The 23,944-nt window shown below is 42.8% G+C and overlaps 1 protein-coding gene across 1 annotated transcript in view; it reads right to left on the bottom strand.

Moving 5' to 3' along the window:
* Positions 1–3,401: 3,401 nt before the first annotated feature.
* Positions 3,402–23,944, bottom strand: part of man1a2 (mannosidase, alpha, class 1A, member 2) — a 217,131-nt gene continuing 196,588 nt past the window's right edge. The window contains exons 13-14 of the mRNA XM_050048100.1: positions 18,290–18,405; positions 3,402–12,469 (exon numbers count right to left, since the gene is read on the bottom strand). Coding sequence (XP_049904057.1) covers positions 12,334–12,469; positions 18,290–18,405 — 252 coding nt within the window. The 3' untranslated portion in view covers positions 3,402–12,333. The remainder of the gene's footprint in view (positions 12,470–18,289; positions 18,406–23,944) is intronic.

The following is a 23,944-nucleotide window of genomic DNA, read 5'->3' as shown; positions in this document are numbered from 1 at the left end:
GTGAGGGGAAGACCTCTGCTGATAATTTGGCTCCCTGTAAAACTCTCCTGAATGTCTGGATCAGAAAAAGTTGTCAGAGAGGAAAGGTGAGCACAGCATCAGAGAAACACTGATTTGTAACATGAAACTGCTTTATTCAGAGCTTATACTGGTTCAAATCCCAGAGCCGGTTTGTTTGGAGAGGAGGAGACCTCTGCTGATAATTCTGCTCCCTGTAAAAACCTGAACAGTGAAGGAATTCTAACCAGGAGAAGTGTTAGCTGGTTGCAATCTGCAATCTTCACTGCTAGACGCCACAAAATCTCCCTAAATCTTACACATTGCTCCTTTAAGTAAAATTTTCAATTCATACCTTTTACTTGTAATGCAGTATTTTTAGACTACAGGTCGGCCATGCCACCTCATTTCAACTCAACTCCAGAAGCAAAATGACATATGAAAAGAGTAAATGCACAAGTAAAAGCAAAACAAAAAAGCAGAACACACACAGATGTGATCCTTTCCATTTCAAGTTTGAGTTTTTCCACCGAAGCTTCTCAATTCTCATTTCAGATTACTCATGTTGACACAAACACATTTAATGTGTAATTTCCTGATATCATTGATCATTTCAGCATCAAAGTGATTTTCATTTTTCTAACATTTAGTCATGAGCTTATTATAGCTCACAGCAGAGAAACAACTCTCATACAGCCATGCCAGCAGCCCTGTGAGGCTGTACTCTGACAGCTGAACGCTGAACCCAGTCGCCAGAATAAATGTTGGCACTGGCGGCACAGTGGTTAGCACTGTTGCCTCACACCAAGAGGGTTCCTGGTTTAAAACCCAGGGTGGAGTTTGCATGTTCTCCCTGTGTCAGCGTGGGTTTTCTCCAGGTACTCCAGCTTCCTCCCACAGTCCAAAGACATGCAGGTTAATTGGTGACTCTAAATTGTCTGTAGGTGTGAATGTGAGTGTGAATGGTTGTCTGTCTCTATGTGTCAGCCCTGTGATAGTCTGGTGACCTGTCCAGGGTGAACCCTGCCTCTCACCCAATGTCAGCTGGGATAGGCTCCAGCAACCCCCAACAGGATGAATGGTTATGGAAAATGAATAAATTGTATGTTTCTGCAATCCACGTATACGTTAAATTTTTATGTAATTATGTAGTGTATGCTTCAAAACTTTACCTTGCTAACGTGTGGTTAGGTTTAGGTACAAAAACTCTATGTTATGGTTCAGGGAAGATCACGTTTTTGCTCAAAATACCCAGTTTGGGGGCAGAATCCTGGCTGTAAACGCAGCCACAGCGGCCGCAGGTTCAATTGACCCTACGCTAAGTCCTGCCCTGGATGCAGACTGGCATCGTGCAGTCTCAGACCAGGGTCTGACAACACCACAGCTGTGCTCCATTGACTCTAATGCAGTCGTTTCAGATTTCCTTCATTTTCAGGCTGGTTTTGTGGATTTGGAGCTAAATGTTGTGCCTGGGGCACGTCGTGTATTAATGATACTCGTTACCTGGAGAGGTTGGAAAAAGATATACGTTTCTTCCCTGTTCCAAAACCAAAATCAAACCCTGAAAAGTGTAGGGTTAGCTAGCTAGCTACTGAAGATATAGCCTACTGAATGTATACACATGCTGCTTTTGCTTTTTAATGATTATAACAGTGAAACAAAGACCGACCCTGCTGTACAGGAACCAGTGAAGGGAAGCAGGGAAACTTTGCTCATATTTAACCATCACAGTGTGAACAGTGTTTGACGGCAGAGGTCCAGGTGCTGGCAGCAGCACAGGGGTGAAACCAAACATGGTTCATCTGCACACACTGCGATGCCACACAGCTGGTTCAGTATCAGCAAAGTTTCCCTTTATATTCATTGTCTTGTGTGGCGATCAGCAGTGATGTGGTGGTTCACTTTTACACTGTGATCTGTAGCCTATAGTTCGGCTTTAGCTTCTAACTATCTTTGTCTTTTTAACCTGTTGTTGCTGCTGAGTCAGTTTGACATCCTGGATATATCCTTCAAACACACACTGTAGACCCCTCTGTCTGCTTCTCTCTGGAATCACTGGTTCAGTTTTCCAAAAATAGGATAATATGTCTTCAGGGAGTGCAGTTAGTTGCAGTGTGGGCCCTTTGCTGCATGTCATCCCCTCTCTCTCCCCTTTCATGCTTAAGCTGTCCTATTGAATAAAGCAACAGAGCCAAAAAATAATCTATAAATATGTCAGCCCATATGCCACTTGCTTCTAATACAATAAAAAGGTTGGGTGGGAAAAAATGTCTTTAAATGTGAGAAGTCACAGTGTTGACATGTTTCACACAGATAATGTTACATGACTGGAGACAAAAGGTCTGAGAATAGCAGGATCAATATTTAAAAAAGCCACATTGGATGAATTCATATATAAATGTTTGCACAATGACACTAACCTTACATGTAACGTTAACACCACAGCACCTCAGTTAAAGTAAATATGAGCGGATGCAGTGTCTGCATGGAAAAAAAAGGAGTAGTCTGTGAATAAACAAAACCTGCCACAGGGAAAGGTGCTTATTAGCACGAGAGCTGCCAACTTGGAAGAAGCTGCTGTGTGTTTTGTCCAAATTGTTGGGAGGCTCTCTGCCAGCAGCCTGGAGTGATGCGACAGCAGGCTGAGCAGCAGAAACCACAACACATTTGTCCTTTCAAACACGTCTGAACTGCGCTGACAGTGAACGCTGCAACGACTCGCATACTTCTACATACATGTCAGAGTTAAATAAAGATGTGTAAGTGGCTGAATTAACAGTTATGGTGCTTTCTTTTTTCGGAGCCGTCGTTGGAATCAGGCAGAGTCGGAGCTCAGTGACTGGACTCTGCGTCTCGTTGGCTGCAGTCTCTAAAGAATCACTGAAATCCGTCCAATCAGGCCAAAAAGGCTCCGGTCAGCAAATTCACCTTATTTGACTCAGACGAGCTGCTGCTGGCAGCAGTGGTGGGAAGTAACTAAGTACATTTACTCAAGTACAGCTCTTAAGTACAACTTAGAGGCACTTTTACTTGAGTAATTTGCTTTTCTGCTACTTTTTTACTTCAACACCAAATTGAATTACTTTCCGGATTCAGATTATTAACCCGAAATATCAACAAGTAATGTATGACATACACTCACCGGCCACTTTATTAGGTACACCTGTTCAACTGCTTGTTAACTAACCAGTAAATCATGTGGCAGCAACCCAACGCATTTAGATGTGTAGACATGGTCAGGACGATCTGCTGAAGTTCAAACTGAGCATCAGACTCAATTCAATTCATACTACATTAAGGGTGTTTTCACACTTGGTTCTTTTCAGCCCTCTAAGCGGACACTGTCAGCTTCACAAAGCATCACGATACAGTTAAAACAAAGAACACACAGATCGTACTCTTGGTTTCTGATCACTTTTCATAACATCTTTATTGAATTTGTGTCTCAGTTTTAAACATATTTACAGATACTTTAATTTTATTTTTTTAGTTCAGTAAAAATACAAATACAGAACACTCAATTTTCAAAATCAACGTCGCTCCTAGCGACTCGATGGCTGCCCAGGTTTTTCTGCCTGGGCCCCCCCCTCCCTATCAGATATAGGTGGTGATGATGTCAGTGTGATGTCAGAGACTGGGGGAAAAGATACTGACAGCCAAGACGGTACTGCATCGATGGACTGTTAGGGCCGACTGCCACCAGAGATAAGAGAGAAGAGGACGCAGGATGGATGATGGAGAGAAATGTGAGGAGGAAATGATGTGTTGAATGGGCTGAGAAATATCCTGTATGTACACTGATCGACGCTGTGGAGGACGACATGTTTTATTCATTAAAAAAGAAAAAGAAAATGTGGATTAATTAAATATAAACTTGAATTTTGGCCAGTAGTTTGGTCAAAGCTTTAAACTCAAACAATATTTTGATATTAAGACATTTTTCTAAGACGTCTGGAGCTGTTACCTTCACTTGTTTGTCAAATCAGGACTTAAATATTTATGATATCAGGTGACAATTGGTGATTTCCAAAGATGTTTAAAGTATAAGGCTGATATGATTTTATAGGTTTAGTTTTTTACTTCTTATCATTACTCTGATCTCATGAAAAGACCAAAACCAACAATGTCTCTGTTCTTTCAACCTTCCCTCACCTGTGTGTCTCTCAGCCCAAAACTCATTAATTTCTTATGAAGATAAACATATTTAAAATCACCAGAGGTGTGGACTGAAGTCTGATGTCTTGGGCTCGAGTCAGACTCAAGTCACAAAATTGACAAAACAAAAAAATGACTTGGAACTTCAGCTGCACTTTTACACCAGTGATTCAAGACTTCACTTGGACTGTAGCCTTTTGACTTGAGAATATCTGATGCTTTACTCCGAGCCCAAAGATTGAATACTTACATTATTCAAAATGTGTTCCATGAATTAATTCCTCTCCCAATAAATAACGTAATGTTACCAAGCGCCAGTTGGAAAAAAATGACACCAAAGACAATTTTTTCAGGTACTAAAACAACACAGTGGTCAACAACAAACAAATTGCAGTATGCACAACATGTGGGTCAAAAAGTTACAGATGGACACGCGACAACATCCATCGTTTGTCATTTGAAGTTGGACAAAGGACGTTAAGTCAAGGTTAAAAAACAAAGACTATAAAAACAATGGCCGTAGCTACCGTGATGTTACTCACTGGTTTGCGGACTCCCGTTTTAAACCCACAAGTTCGGCATTTTGTCTGCAGTTTTTGGCACTTCCATGTTGGCTTCATTTCTTTAGCCTTGTAGGCTGCCGCTTCGTTAACGTGAACATAGTTACTGAGCTAATGCTTAGCTAACGTTAGCTTAGCAGATAAGTAACTTGAAACTTTCCTTTAACTTCCCAATTGTATCGGGTATTTATTTGTTATGCCAGTGTTTTGTGTTGAGTAATCAACTTTATATCTGTTCTTCATTTTGTTTTGTGTCAGCGTGATGGCACTAGAATAATGGTTTTCTTTAAATGTGTGTGAATAATCCCATCAGGGGTGAGCTGTGTTGAAACAGCCAGATACGCAAATAAACAATTTATTCACACAAATTTTAAAAAGCATTCATACATTTTGTAAATTGAGTATCTTATTCCTTTGTTGTTAAAACGGCATCACATTTGACTTGGGACTTGACTAGGGACTTGAGTGCAAAGACTTGAGACTGACTTGCAAATCAATGAAAAAAACAAAACAACAAAAAACAGCTGGGCACTGTAGTTTAGGCAAACGTTACTCAGACAGCAGTTAACTACTTTGTTGAGGACTATTTTCAGATGCAGATTAATACACACTTGGTGCTCTAGTGAGTATTTCTAGAAGCAAGAACGGTATGTGTGGGATTGACTCAAAATATACGACAGTGATGAAGGAACATGTTGTGTTTTTAAACGTTTTTGGACAGCAGTCGAGCTCTGAGGCACAAAGAAATAAGATTTATCAGGCTTTGGATCCACTCATTGTTGGTTTTGGTCTTTTCACTGGATTTGTTGACGATAAGAAAAATAAAGGAATATCTCCAGCCTTATCCTTTAAATCTTAACTTTCACTAAGTCTTCATGTCGGGCTGCCAACACTTTGTGCTCACTGGAGATGAGCAGCATGTTGGAGCAAAGGAAAAAGAGCAACGTTGGCAAAAACTAAAACTTCTCAATCACTCAACTGAATCCTTGTTGCCTATTTCCATTGTTGTTTTAGCAGCACACAGTGTGACTTTACTGCCAGATGAGCAGCTGACCTGATGTTGTAAGCTGTTAGTAGGTCAGCGCACTGATACGTGTTTAGAGAACCTTTAGTCACATGGCCGTGCAGTAAACAAAACGTTAAAGTCATCATTTTGATGCTCTGAGCAGTTTATCTTTCATCTTTGTTTCTACTCCATCACAGCTCGACATCTATCTGCACATCAGAGGACAAAGAATGTTCGTGCAAAACAAAAAGAAGAAACGTGTATCGTAATGACGCGTTACAAAACACAAAGCAAAGGGCGAGAAAGAGAACAATGCTGGCCAAGGTGTCACACATCTGATGATAAGGCTTGAATCAAACACACACAAAAACATCTTGCTGGTCTAGTGCAAATTCTACTTTTCATCTCCAACACCTGTGTAATCATCATGTTTAGTTTAGTAGTCGAGTTTGCGAACACTGCAGATTCACGTCACACAAACAGGCTAATTAATGAGCTCACACACACTCAGAGAAAACGTCCAAACACTTTTCTCTCTCTCAAACACACAGTCATTGCACAGGTTTACTGAGCCCATCATTAAGCCTGTGGTAACATCTAACATCATGGTGTAGTCTCTTCAAATGTGGATGGTGATCAGACTAATGAAAACATAACATGGTGGTGGATGCTGTTTTTGACACTGGTGTTACAGCAGCAACAGGAAGCGGGACTAAAAAGTCACCTGTTGTTGAAATATCGGATTATGTAACCTTGACGGGACACTTGCAGTCTCACGTTAGACTGTGGTGATGTTGTTTTGAAACCATCTGTCTGTGGTTGGTTTCATTCATGTAACATTTGCCTTCACTCTACGTCACGTCCTCCCCTCTGCTCCCATTTTGTCTCCCTGCTTGTTAATATGTCTTGGGTTCAGCTGCAAACTTAACATGGCTCACAGCAAAGGGTAAAATTGTTACTTGTCATTTTAATGTGCTGATGCTGTATGATCGAAATCCTATTATGTTTAAATCTACATCTGACTCTTGTGCAGTGGCCAAACACTTGCAGTACACTCCTATATTCTAGGGATTAAAACTATGTTTAATGAATGTATTGAGGTTTATGTATGAGTCGCTAAATTAAAGTTTAAAATGGGGTTTGAACTTGGCGTGGAATTGGCGTTGACTGATGACAGATTGTAAGTGCTTTTTCCTCCTGCAGCACCAGTTTGTTTTATGAGACGGTGCAGAATTTGGCATAAAACTCAGAATCTTTTAGAGCAGTGCTTCCTAACTCATGATTCTTGGTCCAAAAGCAGGTTGTCGGTTCATTCTGAATGGGCCGCAAGTGACTCGCAAACGTGTGAAGTTTGTAAAAAACGCACTTTATCTTTTAGTACAGTGAATTTCCTGCACAGAGCTTTTACTTTGAAGTGCGATTTCCTGCTGTAGACTTGACAGAGACCGCAAACTGGCTTGACAACATGGCCAAACACAAGTATGGTGCTGATAGTATTTAGCTGTGTGGACTTTGAACTAATGACTAAGGCTGCTCTCAGACCTACAGTTGTCTCCTTTGGTCTGAATCAGGGACTCATTTTGTTCCAAAGTTGTATAATTGCCTAGAGTTGGTTCATGTTCTCACGGCAGCATTTACAAGCAGACCAGATCAAATGCCTTGTGTGAGAAAGCTGCTCTTGATTGGTCAGAATTTCCATGTGGGAAAAATCCAGGAAGTAAAGCAAACGTTGAAGAAGAGTACACTTGCAAGATAAATGTGACACTTTCTAATGTCACAATGGAGGGACAACTACGCAGGTTGATTTTAGCGCTGCTCATCGTGGACTATATTGCTGTCATTGTTCATTTTAGTCAAACCATACAGTTTGAAAACGAGGCGCGGCTCCAACTAGAAAACAATGTTTTGATGCATTGGATGTGCTGAATGTGCATATTAAGGCAGTACAGGAGGAGGTGCACATTAATAATCCTCCAGGACTGTAACATGCTCATGTTTAACCCAAACAATGTGTCATGTGACTGCAGTTGGTTCAGATCCAGGTCGGAACACGTTCTCACCACAAACGAACCGCACCAGAGCTCGTTTGTAACCGGACTGAGACCACCTCTCCAAGAAGGTCTCGGTCCGGTTGTTCTGGTGCGCACCTGAGTGTGATTGCTGTGTTCACACCTGCCCAAACGAACCACACTCGGGAGGCAAATGAACTTGAGTTCAATTGAACTGAACCAAACAGGGCAGGTGTGAAAGTACCCTAAGAAGAAGTCTGGATCCCCACTGATATAGAGAGTTGTATTGACAGTACAGCTGATGATGGACTGGACAAGTGGGACAAAGAGACGGGGATGATATGCAGCAAAAGGGCTGCAGTTTGGAACCGCCCAGATGAGCTACACCTCACCCCAGACACTGAATAATACATGCATGTAAACACACTCACTAAATTGAGAAGTAGAAACCCTTTGAGTCAGTCCAGCATTCAGTAAATCTGTTTCAGAGTCGAGTTGTTTTTTTTTGTTTGCTGACATGATATTTTCTTACAGACTGTATTATCTATTATCTGAGCAGCTGGAGCAGTGAATCCCTCACGCTGCTTTGGATGTAACACAGAGAGTTGTATTGGTAGTGATAACTGGAGGCAGAGCAGAGCTGAGCAGACAGCGAGGTGTGGCGGCTCTGACTCTTCTCAACAGGGCCGAGCTCTTGTTATATCACACCATATGGAGCAACTTTATTAAACCCTTACAAAGACAAGAAATTGTAATGACTTGGCAAAGGATGTGCATTCAAAACTGAAAACAAATTAAAAGATGTAATTTCTCTCTGTTTTTTTCACACAGTGTTTGATGATATGTGAAATTAACCTGTAGAGTAGCCGTCAGTCACAACTGTTCACTAAACAATGGGGGCAAGTTTGCAGCTGTAACTTAAACAGGTGATTTTTCTGTTTATCTAAAGTTGAAAACTATATTTTCACATCAATGCGATGATCCAAAACTTGGACAATTAAAAAATAGATTCATTTGAGAACCCTAGAACAGTTTTAGACTTTTTATTGTGGACAGGGAGATGAAGAGGTTAAAGGAGAACTGTTTTTATTCAACTTGGACCCTATTTTCCCATGTTTTAATGTTTAAGTGAAAGATTTAGAAAAGCATGCACATCCAGACAATAAACAAACTAGATGCTGGTCAAGAGCTCATACGAGAGGAGAAAAAATGTAATTAGAATTCAATTATTTACTTATGGGAGCATAGTCTAGTGTGTGGACTTTTTTTTCGTCTCTTTAGTGTCTAAGTGACTAATGGAGACAATAATTTTTATAACTGGTCCAGTATTGAGCCGGCTGCAATGTAACCACTCAGAGTAGGTGCACCCGTCAATTTACGTCCATTAAAAGTGTTTTTGCCACTGACAGGCTCAGATTGTTTTTACGAGTGTCTTACAACATTACAGAAAGGTCCCGACAAAGACATGAAACATTTTTTTGTACGTTTTGCTTGTTATGGTCTGTTGTGTGCCCAAGTTTTGCTTAAGTCTTGTTTTCAGAATCAGCTGATTCAGACATTAAATAGACTTTATCCTGCCTGTTCTCTACAAAGTACACAGTCTGTGTAATGTCTGATTGATCCAACGTGTGAATAGAGCAGGTCACTGCCCGCAGAATTCACAGCGAGCGAGTGGGCATGATAATGACATGATGACTATCATGAGGATTGTGCAAAACCGGAAGTAAACAAACATCTGAGGGTGAACCCAAAGAGTCGTTTACGCAAAGACAGCGATGAAAATATTTAACTGGAGTGATGATGAGATTCAGGGACTTCTCTCAGTGAGGCTGAAATCATCAAACAAATTTAAGGAACGTCAGGAGACTCTGATGTTTATGACCAAATTATGAAGTGGCTACGTGACCAAGGTGAGATCCACAGCATGTCATGCTGCTACCCATGCGCCACCCCTCACCGAAACCATAAAGACTATTTCTTGTAGGTGTGAACGCTTCTGACACAGACAATCTCTTGTTGTGTGTTACGTGTGTGCAAGAGAAATGATGTCCAGATTCTAATTAGAAAAAGGCTTAACTCTCACTAATGTTTCCAACGTCTTCTTCATGCAACAAGTCACCTCTTGTGAGATCTCAGAACAAGACTTGGACACAAAAACAGACAGGAACAAGCAAAAGGTACAGAAAATTTTATAATTTCTCTGTAGGGTCCATAATATTGTCAGAGACTGATAACAATCTGAACCTTTCCGTGGGCGTAAACTGATGGTGCACACCTGCCCCGTGTGGTGCACGGTTACTGGCGGCAGCACGGGTTCCCTTCTGGTTCCTGCACCAAATTTTAAGCTGTTTGGAGAATTTCGACCAAAAAAAAGGTGTTGGGAAGCTCAAAAGTTGGTTACCAGCTGGAAGCAAAAAATAGTCTTCTCCTTGTAATTATTACTTGTAGGGCTGCCCTCGACTAAGAATTTTCCTTTTTTAGGACCATTAGTCGACTAGTCGCCCGCATGTTTATGATATTAATATAATTATTAAATGATATATTTTGGTGGTTTGAGTTGAAGGTGTGAGAAAGAATAGTATCAGTAACATTGTTAACACTGTGCTACATTACAGAGAAATACAAAACCGTACTAATGAACCTTCATTAATATAGGCCTATATTTTATCTACAAGTGCACGTCACACACTGAGCGAGCCGCCTGTTAATGACGCTGTGGGCTAATGGGCATGTAGCTACTTCTATGTTTCAGATGATACGTCATGTTTGTAGTCGACCAATGAAGATGAGTTTACATATCACCTTGGGTTCGTCCTTCACCTTCTCAAAATGATCCCACACTTTGGATTTCCTGCCCGACATGTTATTAACTAGCCTGTGGAATAACCGCAGGTACCAGCCCTGGAAATTAGGGGCCGAACACATGCTGCATCTTTAACCACCTGGAAAACGGGAAGTCGGGCACTGAGCGCTACTCTTTTCATTATAAACTAATATCTGTATTACCAGAACAAGAGCTGGCAGGTGATCAATGCAATCTGCCATCTTGCTACTCCTGAGTACTTCCATTTTTAATTTGGTGGAAAAATATTAGACACATAAAACTAGGGAAAATAGGGTCCAGGATGAAAATACCAGAGCTCCCCTTTAAACTGCAGCAGAGAGGAGAAGGCATTAAAAATGTACGATAAAAGCAACAAAAAAGACGGGGACTGTTGAAATAGCGGTGAAGAAAAATGATGGGAGAATTTCAACACCACAAAAAGTTTATACAACTTACAGTTGAGGTGGTCCAAACTGGTGATACTGGTCGAACAGAGCAATTGTGTCATGAGAGCTCAGCAGGGAGACTTCATTTATTCAGCTCATTCAGTGCTACACTCCTGTTTCCCTCTTCTTCATAGCCTTCCCATACAAAGTGCACAAATACATGATATACAGCAGGTTTCTTTGATCACCACACACTCATACACACACTCACACTCACACACAAGCACTGTTGGGTCCTAGCCTCATCTGACAATGTATGACCTGAAAATGATCTATGAAAAGAAAAGGGAAGAGATAAAAGAAGCTGGAGAGAAACTAAGCGATAAAACGTGGAGGAGAGAAAAAAGCAGCATCCAAATGAGTAGCAGCAGAATGTGTTGGGCTGTGGCTCGTCTCTAACTGGGAGAGAAACTGGAAAGATGTCGAGGTTGGAGGGTGGTGAGGATGGGGAGGCCTGCTGCTGTCCCCGTGTAGGTACTGTTCCGCTTACAATGGTCCACTTTTCTGAAAAAGGAGGATAAGAGGAGGAGGGGGAGGGGGGGAGGAGGAGGAGGAGGAGGAGGAGGAGGTGGGGACTGTTGCCACAACCCGCCCTCGCACTGATGATGTGACGAGCTGCAAACAGTTCCAGGTCAAAGTTCATCTGATGACGGTTAAACAGGAAGTGGTGTGGGGAGGGGTTGGGTCAGGGTGAAGCGGAGGGCTCTGATTCAACCCTGTGTCCCCATTAACGAATTGTCCAAACGAAACAAAATAAAAAAAATGTCTTACCAACAGACCCAGTAAAGTCCTCAAGTCTGTCTGCCTGGAAAAAAAATGACACCTCCATCAGTCAAGTGTCAAACTGACTGTGTGATCCTTCACAGAAACCCCGTCACGCACTCTCAGTGCCTCAGCTTGAGTCTGTATGGGAGTAAAGTTTGGTCAAATCTCAAATAAACACTAAAAATAATAACAATAAAAAAACTAAATCAAGCCTCCGTTTTTTTGGAGCTCGGTCCTTCAGAGTCATTTCAAGCCAGTCGTGAGGCTGAGCAGCACACCCACTGTCTCTCTGATTTAAGCAGAGAAGACAGAGAGATCGACAGAGAGAGTCAAAGAGTAAAACATAGAAGAAGAGAGGGAGACTCAAAGTCCTCAACACGCTGCAGCGGTCTGCGCGGGAGGCTCTCCCTCCGTCTCCTCTCGTTGATGTCTGCAGTCCAAAAGCAGCGGAGAGTCTGTAGAGCTGAATGAAAGTTTGTCCAGTGTTGGTGGGTGGGTTTTTTTGGGCAGGCAGGCGGGCGTACAGGTGGAGCCCCCTGGTGCTGCGGCGGAGGGAGATGGCCCTGTCCGTCTACCGCTGAGCCGGCTCGCTGCCTGGCAGGGTGATGTTGCCCAGGTGGAGGACAGGAAGTGGGTGAGCCTCCGTGTTGAAGACCCAACTCTCAAACGGCATCAGGTCGTCGCTGGAGAACAACAGGTACAGATACCTGAAGGGGGGGTGGGTGTTGGGAGGGGTGAGGGTGTGTGTGTGTGGGGAGGGGGGTGATGGTGAACGGAGGGAGGAAAAAGGGGGTGAGGATGAGAGGGACAGGGTAAGGAAGGAGAAGAAAGAAGTGAATGACATCACTGTCACGCAAAAACAAAATAACTTCTGCAGGTTTGAGCAAGTTGAGCAAAAAACGTCTACTTACAGGTACTCAAAAACCTAAATTTGTGGGTAAACAGGTAGGCAGAAATCTGGAGAAGGCAAAGAAACAGCAGAATCTCCGCTCTCTTTCCTAAGCCCCTCCCAACAGACGACCATGGGCAAATAAATATGCTTCATACAGTAACCCAGTGTTTCCCATACATTGATTTATGTAGCCCCTCCTTGCCCCTCTTTCTCTGTTTATCAGACGACAGATGAGACAAGAATTAGCAGCTAGCCACCCCATGGTCCCTCCGCCTCACTCCCCGCCACAGCTCAAATTCGTCCAGCACAAACTCCCCAGTGCTGGTTATCACAGCACGCTGGTGGCCAGCAGCAACACCGGGTCTAACTTGTGTAACAGCAGCAACAGAAAGTTTGCTGATCTGATGGGGAGTCAAGGCTGTCCTGTCCCCTGGAGCTGGCGTTTGCGCTGGCTGAATTCGAGTTGCTGCAGCTGCTGGCTAGGGATCAGTCTCTAGAGCTGCTGTACACGCTTCTCTCGGTGAGGTGGTCTGTTGTGGTGGGGAGTGAGGCGGAGGACGCACTGTGATTAGAGGCTTTAGCTAACGTTAGCTACGTAAACGTGAACAAATCAGCCATAGCCGTGAGCTTTTGGCTCCAAGTAGCTGAAGGCTAAACTATTAGCAACGTTTTCTCTCCATCTCTGAAACACTTCGCCGATATTGACATGTTTTATTTTGTTTGTCGCCAGACTCCCTTTTAGACTCGGTCTTCCTTTTTTGGGTTGCTTTGCAGTGTAGACAGTTGTTGCCAATGATGGAGTAGCAACTCTCTCTGCAGGATTCTCCACCATTGACTCAGACTGTCACTGAAGAGACATGCCCGCGATCTGCATTTATAGAACAGCCAATAGGAGCGCCCTCACTATGAAATAACCTGTGACTGTGAAGTTTCCCACCACTGGCTAGATTTTCTAGAGTCTGAAAACAGTCAAGTGGAGGTGCAGAAATCTTAGTTTCTCTCAGTCCACTTGAATCACAGCATGCTCAAGATTTATTATGGGATATCTGCCCAATGATGCCAAAATGAAACTGCCTACCCCAGCTTTATGAAACATGAATGATGTCTTGCCATCAGCTCTTTTAGCATTTTTAGCTTCTACGATATGTTGTTTGTTTATTTTGAATTCTAAAGTCTTTATTTCCTAGGTTAGATTTTGACTCTGTTTGGTCCAAATAGAGACACTGCTCCACCTGGGAGTCTCCCTTGTGTGATTAACATCATTACTCTAATTGGAACTGACAGCAGGTGACCTCCAGACTTCTGCGAAGGGTTGGACAGTGCACAACCTTTACAGGTGAAACATGAAACACCAACAGAGCTCTTTCTGAGTGACAAAGAAAGACTTCTGTGCAGTGTGAGTTTCAGCTACAAATGTATACAGAGCAAAAGTTTAGTGTTAAAAGGTGGGGCAATGGCTCTCGTTAAGGGCTCATCGTGGTCACACACAATTTATGGCTGTGGGAGTCGTCCAACTTTACACTGTGTGTCATGTTTGCATTGATTCAGCAGTCACCTTGATTTAATTTGCGTCTAATCGTTATGCCCACATGGTACCATCACTGTATCTGGACTTGGTGAGAACAGAATATTACACGTATTTATATGTAAACCATAAATATGGAAGTTTTACATACCCTTATCTGCAGCTACAAAAACATTTAAAAATACCTGTTTGATGGATTTCTGTGAACTGACTCCAGTGTGTTTAAAACCTGCTCATTCGCTTTATGAAACCTCATTAACATTAAAATAAATCTGACAAACACTCACACAGTGCTGAAGCGATTATGTTTCACATCAACAGATGTTCGGATGTGACATCTTTGTGCAGATCAGTGTGACCGGCAGCCAATCAGCAGCCTGTTGCTGTATTGCTTTGATGTGATTGGCTTGCAGCCAGCGGGGACAAATACCGAGAGCGTAGATGGACACCAAAGGCTGTATAACACGAGGCATTCAAATGTCATCGTCTCAAATGGCCTGCGTGGCAGCTGACCTTTAACCACTTGTTCACCAAAGACAATTTTAACTGCTGTTTGACGCTTTGTTGGTGTTAAATCCAGACACTTGCAAGTAAAAAATAAAGGGTTAATAAGCAGCTTCCTGCTCACAGAGGCTGGCACAAGCCGAGTTTGCTTTGTTTCATGATTACATTTGACCCATCACACTGTGTGACTGACAGGAACAACTGTGTACACTGAATTGTATCTGCACTGCCAGCAGGAGATCACATCCACAGAGCGGCCAGCAGGGGGAATCAGAGAGCCACATTAGTGGGTCACAGACGATGTGACGATGATGCACCAGAGACATCAGAGCTGCCCTTTGCATTAATCAGCATTTAAAATATGTCTTGGCAATAAATAAAAATAGAAAGAAAAAAACACAACAGATGCCGGTGCGTTAACTTTCATTAATACCCTCAGAAGAGTAATGCTGATATGGTCATGTGACTGCCTCTGTAATAATGAGAAATGAACAATACATGAAGATTAAGTAGCCACTAGTATGGTTTATGACGCATCTTTTAATCCTACCAGTTTAAAGGCCTTAGATACAGATAAATTAGAAGTTTTCACACGACCATAAGGCATCTGTGTTCTTTATGTCACTAAGCAACAGGAGCGTTTTCTGCTCTGTCGAACGTGTTTCTTCTAAAGTGTGTGGTGCTGTATGTGAAGAAAAGCTTGTGTAGGATGTCAGTTTAATAGAAGTGACCCCAGTACACAGTGTGCTTAACGAGGGGGGGTGGTGACACATAATATTTATACCTGGTCTGCATCAATTTAAGGTGGTCATCAAAATTTAAGTCCTTCTCTACTTTCATGTTTTTATTGGGGATGGACAAATGAACATGTCCTAAACATTGTGTGCTGTGATGATTTTAGCACAATTAATCTTAAGGGCAAAACACACCAGTGGCATCAAAAAAGACGCCCCTATTATTTTCGATGTACAACCCCACGCCGGCAGACGTGTGTCGGCGCTCCTGGACACACTGCCCCGCAGCAATTTACGCCACGACCCTATTTCCAGCCTCATCCCTGGAATTAAGGGCATTTTCACCCTCTTGCTGTGCCTGCATGTACCCCCTGCTCCTTTTCTCCGCTACTACGGCAACTTGACTCTTCATCTCACCGCTGACGCATAAAGAGAACTCTGTAGCTGTTGCTGTATCTCATGTGTGACAAAGAATGAATGAAGAGAGACTCGTTGAGGTTGAGAAATATCCCGAACTAAACGTCCCCCAATCCAGTCATTGTAAAGACAGTGGTCAAAAAGATATTGCCTGGCGAGTCACAGCTCTGGTTTTCAGCTCTTCAGGTGAGAAATCAAGTTTCATTAGGCGCTGTCCACGCATAATTTTGAGCTAACGCAGAGGTGGAGGAAGATCTTTCAGTAAAAGTAGTAATAACTTTGTGTGGTCGTCTGTTAAAACTAGCTGCAGTGCGACGTGTCCAGTGTGTGCTAGGGACAGCACTTGTCGCGCTTTAGTGTACAACTATGTTTTGTTCACTTAAAATGTGCTCTTAAAGCATAGGTGCTCAAAGTGTGGACCTCGGGCCAGTGGCTGCCCTCGGACACATTTTGTGCGGCCCCAAAATGTGACATGAAATGCATGCATTATATCTTAACATCCAGTCCTTTACAATACTTTCACTTTTAATAGCTTACATTTAATACAGCTACTGCGTCAAACTGCGTCCTTCTGAAAAGCGTCTGTCAGGTTAGAGATGACAATTTCTAGAAAGTTAGCGGTTGTATGGCAACTAGAGGCACCTCATGAGTGTCAGACATTACTTCCTGTCATTAATGGTAGTGCTGTTAGCTACCATTAGTGATTTCCGTGGACAACTCTGCAGTTTAATGTGGAAGTGAGATGGAAAAGCCACCATGGAACAAAACGCTGTATGGTTATAGAGAAAAAGAGGTTTCAGGGAACATGGATTAACTCTTATTTTGTCGGAAATGTGGGGATGGATAAGTCATCTGCCTTTTCTGCAAACAGGTGATTTTGATGCTCAAGGAATTTCATGTTAAATGCAATTGAGTCCAATCACAACTCCTATGATAAGTTTATGAGTGCAGACAGTTTCAATAAGGCTTATGTGCCGTACAGTCTTCAGAAATCTTGTGACAGCTAGCAAAGGTGTAACACAGGCAAGCTCTGTATGTGCTAGCTCACAAAACTGCTAAGTGTTGTTCAGTGAGTTATTAGGGGACTGCTTGGTCAAAGTGGCCTGAACCTGTGTGTCCCTCAGTCATATGCTGGCTCCCTAAATTGGCACTCAGCCATCAAAACTTTGAGAATCCCTGTCTTAAAGTTAAAATCTTGAAAGTTTTCATGATCAAACATGTTTCTGATTCCAGCTTTTGATCTGCATGCTTTGGAACAGTCAATCAAAGTGTTTATGTGCTGTTATTTCAGACAGTAGTAGTAATAATAGTAAATTAGTTTTTGTTATTGGTGGCAGGGTCCGCCATTCTCACACTGGATTATAATCACCTTGTTTCCAATAAGGGCAGTGGCCTTGTGGGTAACCTGTGAGGGTGTGACATGAGCTTCAGCGTGCTCTCGGTGTGTCATGGTGAAGACAGCAGGCGGCAAAGAGTGATGATAGCAGCAGAATTAAGTGTCTAGATGAGCTCAGGGCTGCTGCACCCGAACGCCTTGCCATCCTTCCTTCTGCAGAGTGGTACGGACCGCTAGAAGCTAGTTACCAGCTAATAACAAGCCAAGCTAATTTAATGTTAATAAGCCAGAGTGTTCCCAACTACGGTTTGGAGCCTGCAAGTTGTCACTGAGAGAGGTGACAGCCTTCACTTGAAGAAGGGATTCACAAGAAACCATGTGTATGTACTCCAGCATTAATGCTTGAATTTTATCTCACAACTATCAGTCTTATTCTTTCATGTTCACTCTCCTAACAAGCAAACAAAAACTTATTATTAAAAGCATTTAACTGGTGAAACATGGGGTGTCTTTAATTGTATTGGTCGCAGGAAACATGACAAACTTGTGCAGCATAAAATCAGGTTGTGGTTGCTCATGTCACGATGGAAAAAGGGCAATTATTGACTGAATTCTTTGTTACATCTTCTATTTTTCTGTTGTATTTTTGACAGAGTAGCTGCCCAACGAGTGTCTGGTGTCGTATTAAAACACACTTCCTGGTACCACCGGTAATGGCAGTATCACCAAATCAACCCAGGACTGAAATTTTAACAATTATTAGGACTTTAAACCAAAGCAGATTTCATGTTTGAGGCTTGCTTTTGAAGTTGGAAGTGATTTAACTTTTCATTATCTGCTAAAAACAATGTTAAAAGGATTCCTGGTGAAGGTTTGTGACTGACACGCTGCTGCTTTTATCTTGGGAAGAAAAGAAAATCTGCTCATTTATTTTTCAAAATTCCTCCAAATATGAGCAGGTAATTGTTGCAATCACTTTCTGCTGACAAGTCCTTTCAATCAGCCAGCCCCTCCACCCACCCACCAAATTATAGCATTCATCAGCAAAGTGATTAATTAATCATCAAACGTACTGATTATTCGTAGATTGAGCCAATTAATCAAACTATTAAGGCTTACTTGAGCGTCTCGGCCAGGAAGAAGCTCTGCTGCACGTCGTCGTAGGTCGGGTTGGAGGAGTAGACATCCTTCACCCCGGAGAAACCTCCGCTCACCCGGCAGTACTTATCGATGGCCTGGAGGAGACGAGGAGAGGGAAGGGAAGGAAGAGGGGGAAGGAGAGGAAAGAGAACATAAGAGGAAGGAGAAAGGGAGGTGGATGGAGATGGGAAGGGTTGTGGAAGAAGGAAGGAAGTTTGGAGATAGCAAAAGATGGAGAGAATAAGAAACAAAAAGGTAAGAGAATGACAGAAGATCACAGAGAGAAAGAAAAACGAGGAGAAAGAAAAGGGCAAAGAGAAAAGGTGGGGGGGAGATGGAGAGCACAATTTTAATAAGCTTACAAAAGCATGCTATAATTAATTCCTTTGCTTGTGACAGATTAGAGCGCGTCCTGGGGAGACCCGTACAGGAAACAGCAGCTGTAGAAAAATGGGAGGAAAAGAAGATTACCACAAACGCCTCCCCTGCATTTACAATTTATTCTCCAACATTTTCTGTTTCGTCCCTCCTCGACACAAAGCAGCTTCATAATGAGGGAACGCTCATTTGTTTCACGTAATGCTGCATCTAAGGGGAGCGGCAGCGTAATGGCAAAGTAAAAGTTTCCTTTAAGCGATGCAGAGCCCGTGGCGTCTCTCAGGGGTCCGTCTTACAATCTCCTAATCAGGTTGTCTTTGCAATTTCGTGTACAGATTTTCCAGCGAAGGGCAAAATGAGAGTTGATTGGAAAATGTGAGATGCTGCTTTCTAAACATGTCTTTTGTTCTCAGTTTTTAGCTGAGTTTTTACCAGCTGTCTGCAATAAAGAAAACAACATGTAATCTGTGTGTGCATGGGGTTTTAAGCTACATTCAGGGCGAGGTTGAATCTGAGATCTTCTTTAAATCCCAACACAAAGACACATGGTGTCCGGCCTTTTTAGGACAAATCTAAGCTACTTTCGTAGGTGGTTTGAATTGTGATGTAAATCCCCTCTCTGTCCATTCACTTTAGCTTTCGAGGGTTTATCGCCGATCCTCCAAATGCGACAGATGTGATGTCGATGTTTCTACAGCAACAAAAACAACAAACATGGAGGACAGCCAGACAGTCAGATAACAGCAGAGCCTGGGACATTTAAATGGTTTCATGCCTCCATTTGCTTCACTGCAACTCACAGAAATCATCAGTTACTGGCCTGTTGCATCCGGAAAACACCTGTGTGTTACTATGACAACAAATTCCGCAGTGACAGCAAATGTCCTGTAACACAACTAACCTTAGATACCGATTTCCAACACCTCTCATAAAACAGACACTATTTATTGCTTTATTTCTGCTCATTTCCATTCAAATATCAAACCTAGATATTTTATGAGGTCACAGTGACCCTCCACTTTGGCCGCCAAATTCCAATCAGTTCATTGCTGAGTCCAAGTGAATGTTTGTGCCAAACTTCAAGATAATTCCCTGACGGCCTTCTTGAGATGTCTTGTTTACACGATTGAGACAGAAACAAGGCTACAATGACCTTAACCTTTGATCAACGACTGAAACACCCTTTGTTTCACTGAGAGTTGTCTAAATCCTGGAATACAGACCACTGAATACTGACAGAAACATGGACTGTAAAAATGATGGGCGCAGCCACCGTGACATCACCCACTGGTTTGTGGACTCCAGGTTTGAAGCCTAGAGTTTGGCATTTTGGCTGTCACCATCTTGGATTTTTGGAGCCATAAGTGACCATGTTTGGATGAGAGTGTGGAGCCATGGAGAAGCGAGGGGTAGATCTGACTCATAGACTGTAGTGATGCCTTGCAGATGACCTGTCACTGAAAGTGGCCTCGGGTCTGTTTGTTTTGGAGAGGAAAAGATCTCTGTGGATAATTTGGCTCACGGTACAAACCTCCTGATCATCTGGATCTTATCAGAGAAAAATAGGTGAGCACATATTAGCAGTTGCCAGCCTAATGGCCCAGCTCCGACATGCTGAACAGCCTTCAGAAAAGCACTGATTTGTAATGTTAAACTGCTTTATTCTATGTTTTTACTGGTTTAAAGTACCGGGCCTGTTTGTTTTGGAGCGGAAGAGACCTCTGCGAATAATTCAGCTCCAAGTAAAAACCTCCTGAATGTCTGGTTTGGAAATGAGACGAGCACACACCACGTTTTTATTAACACCTGGTCCGTTATGTTTGGAGATTCTGAGATGTCGTTAAAAACCTCCCGAGCAATAAACATTGAAGGAATTCTAATTGGGAGAAGTTTAAGCTGGTTGAAAGCTGCAATCCTCACTGCTAGATGCCACTAAATCTAAGTCTGACACACTGCTTCTTTGAGTTGCAAAGTACTGAGAACCCCTGCACTATCATAATCGTGCAGTTTCCCCAAAAGAGTGGCAAAAAAGTGAGCCACGACACCAAGAAAATGTCACATATCATGGCACCTTTTCCCCACAGAGCACACCTCAGTGATGCCCTACTGACTAAATGTCGAGTTCGGCTCTGAGGAGTGAAATATGTGTCGTCTACTAGAGAACAAGTCCAGTTTGTGAGCAGGTGCTTCCCCTGCCTGCACACATAAACACACGGTAACGAGTCAGCAATACCTCATTAAAAATGCAGCGATCGTCCAGCTGGTGACTCTGACAGTAAGCTATTACTGTACCTGTGTGCTCTATTGATTTGCAATGAGAACTTGTTACAGTGAAATTGGTGCCGCCATAAAAATTCTGGCTGCATTACACTGCTGCTCATACCTTATTGACTTTCACTATTAACGCATGTAATTGAAAGCATTATGTCTGTCCTTGTCTTTCAGTGTCTCACACACACACACACACACACACACACACACACACACACACACACACGCGCGCGCGCGTCTTCTCCCTCCATCCCGCCCTCGAGTGACCGTTTTGCTGTCAGCAGATTTCCATCGCAAGGAGCTTGGACGGTAATTCCTGTTATTCATGGGCTGCTGCGCCCGACGTGCCTTTGTCCTTCTGGATCCACACTGCAGTGTCCAACATGCACACACACATACATGGCCATATCAAGCCATGTATATCCTTCGTTAAGTCTGAGTGCTTGAAACACACATTTAAGTCCCAGCAGCAACCTCTGAAGCTGAAAATGAAGCCAATGTGAAAGTGCCAAAAATCATAAAGGCTGCAGTTCCTCTAACGGCCACTTGAGGCTCCAAGAGCCAGTCAATCCCCACAGACCTCCATGTTGAAGTAAGTGCCCAACTTTACAGCAGAAATAAACATGTTTACAGCCTGGTACAAAAACCAGTTTTGGTCTCTGTGGCTAATTTCCTCGTTCATGACAACTGTATGAGGGGTGAATTTTTATATTACTCCCCTGTTTAAATGTTAATGTTATGTAATGTAATGTTTGTGATGCTGATTGACAGGCTGTCTACAAGGTGTCATCACACCCCTTTTACACTGCCTGATCAAAGTGGGAATGTTGCATCATTGCATCACAGATCATCATCATGGGTTGGAAGTGAACCTGTGGCCGCTGTGGCAAGGACACTGCATTTGTACATGGCATGCCTGCTCTACACGCTGAACTACTGGGTGCCCAGGTGTGACATTTGACAACGTGTTTTATGTGCAACCCACTGCCTGAAATTTGAAAAAAGCAGCTGGCAGCAGTTAGCAGCTAACTCAAAGAAGAACAGCAGCTGAAAATGACCACAGGTTGGTAAGACAATGAGGTGTAGGAGCCTGATATTCTCCAAGCAGAGGATGAGATCAACTGCTATATAGCAGGGACAGTAAATTACTGTTATCATTAAGAAAAGGCTGCCTGACAAATACTCTGTACATCATAATAGAAACTGACGTTGTTGTTTCACACGTCACACAGCTTCTGCTTCTAAAACAAACACTGTGGCAGCATTATGCTGTTTGCTTTTGTATAAAAAAGCAGAGGTGACATATTAAAGCGGTTTTGTTGGAGCAGTTTTGCGGGATCTCTGTGTAATAAGGGCGATTGTGTCAGATCCACACCTCGCTCCTCCACAGCTCCACCCTCTTGTCTAAATATGGTCACTTCTGGCTCCAAAAAACCCAGATGGTGACGGCCAAAATGCCAAAATCAAGGCTTCAAAGCCAATGAGTGACATCATGTTGGCTACGTCCATTATTTTATACAGTCTATGTTTAACTTGAACAAACGCTCAGCAGCCTGGGAACTTCAAATCATCTTACTGGGTAACAGTATACCCAGTAAAACTGTACCTATATATGCAGAACACACACCCGCACATTGACCATCTGTGCTAAATAAATTATCTGATAAAAAGTCTACCTGTAGGAGAAGGAGGAGGAGGAGCAGTGTGTCTGCAGCTGCTAAGTGAGGACACATTTCACATTACAGCAGCTGGGCTTGGGCTTCACACACACACACACACACACACACACACACACACACACACACACACACACACACACACACACACACACAGGTAAAAGCCAGTCAGTGGTAATAGCTGCTGTGAAAAGAGGAAGCGTGACAAACAGAAGCAGGTTCGGTGCAGCAGATGGATGCAGCTGAGGGGGGGGGAGCTGAGCTTTGAGGCAACATACAGAGAAGATCGCAGGTGTTTGTGAGAAGTGTGTGCATGTGTGGGGGATAAAGAGACCAACAGAAGAACAGAGTAGGACGACGAGCTTCGTGTGAACATGGAGAGAGCCTCAGGTGTTGTGTGAGAAAGTTATGAGTGTGCGAAAGAAACGAGGAAGAAACATGAAAAGACACAAAATGATAGAGACAGGAAACATTTTAGAAGATGGAATAAAACTGCAGAGGAGAGAAAAGAAAAGGCAGAAAGCCTGAAAGTATCCGAGATGTCCCAAATCCATTTTAAATATTCAATCTAGGCAGGTTTTGAATATGCAAACTGGAAAAGTAACAAAAGAAAAGTCAGTAAGTGGTAACGTATGTTGATTTCTCACTCTAATCACACATGACGGTAAACTGTAAAGATCTGGCTGATGATTTGGTTTTTTTTCTATATTAAGTTTTTGAGTTGCAACAGACTCAGCGGGACGTTCAGTGTGACAACAGCATTCAGTAGTATAGTAAACAAGCTAATTGCGCTAACAATGGATCAGAAATGTGCAACATTTTTTTGCCGACACTAGATATCAAACAAAAGCCAGAAACTGTGTCGTATTAAGTATCTGTGAGCTGTTAATTCACCACTTCTAAGCAGAAGAGAGAAGATACATGTTATCTTGGAGCCTTTTGGTGCAAAGTCTCTTCTCCTCCGTGCCACTGCATCACGTCCGAAGCTGTCTGTATCAAAGAGTAGCATAGAAGTCAAGAGCGTTCACTCCGCAGCAAATCTGGGGACCAAAACCTTCCCAGAAGTACACTGTCACGCAAATAAATGAATTAAAAAACAGACTGCTCAACTTGAAGCAATCTCAGTCGACTGAGGGGTCTCTGACAGATGATCAGAACCTCTGACTTAATAATTTATACAATGAATAAAATTTGGAATAGGAACACAACAATGGAGTTTTGTACGGAGGATTCAGTGTCAGTGATGCCTGAGCTTCAGACTAAATACACTGGTTCTGTACATGTTCAGGCACATGTATGGTGTTTACAA

Source organism: Epinephelus moara, chromosome 7 (genome assembly GCF_006386435.1).
Source record: "Epinephelus moara isolate mb chromosome 7, YSFRI_EMoa_1.0, whole genome shotgun sequence".
Taxonomy (NCBI): domain Eukaryota; kingdom Metazoa; phylum Chordata; class Actinopteri; order Perciformes; family Serranidae; genus Epinephelus; species Epinephelus moara.
The sequence above is the reverse complement of the archived record's forward strand: the minus strand, read 5'-3'. Positions and strand labels throughout refer to the sequence as shown.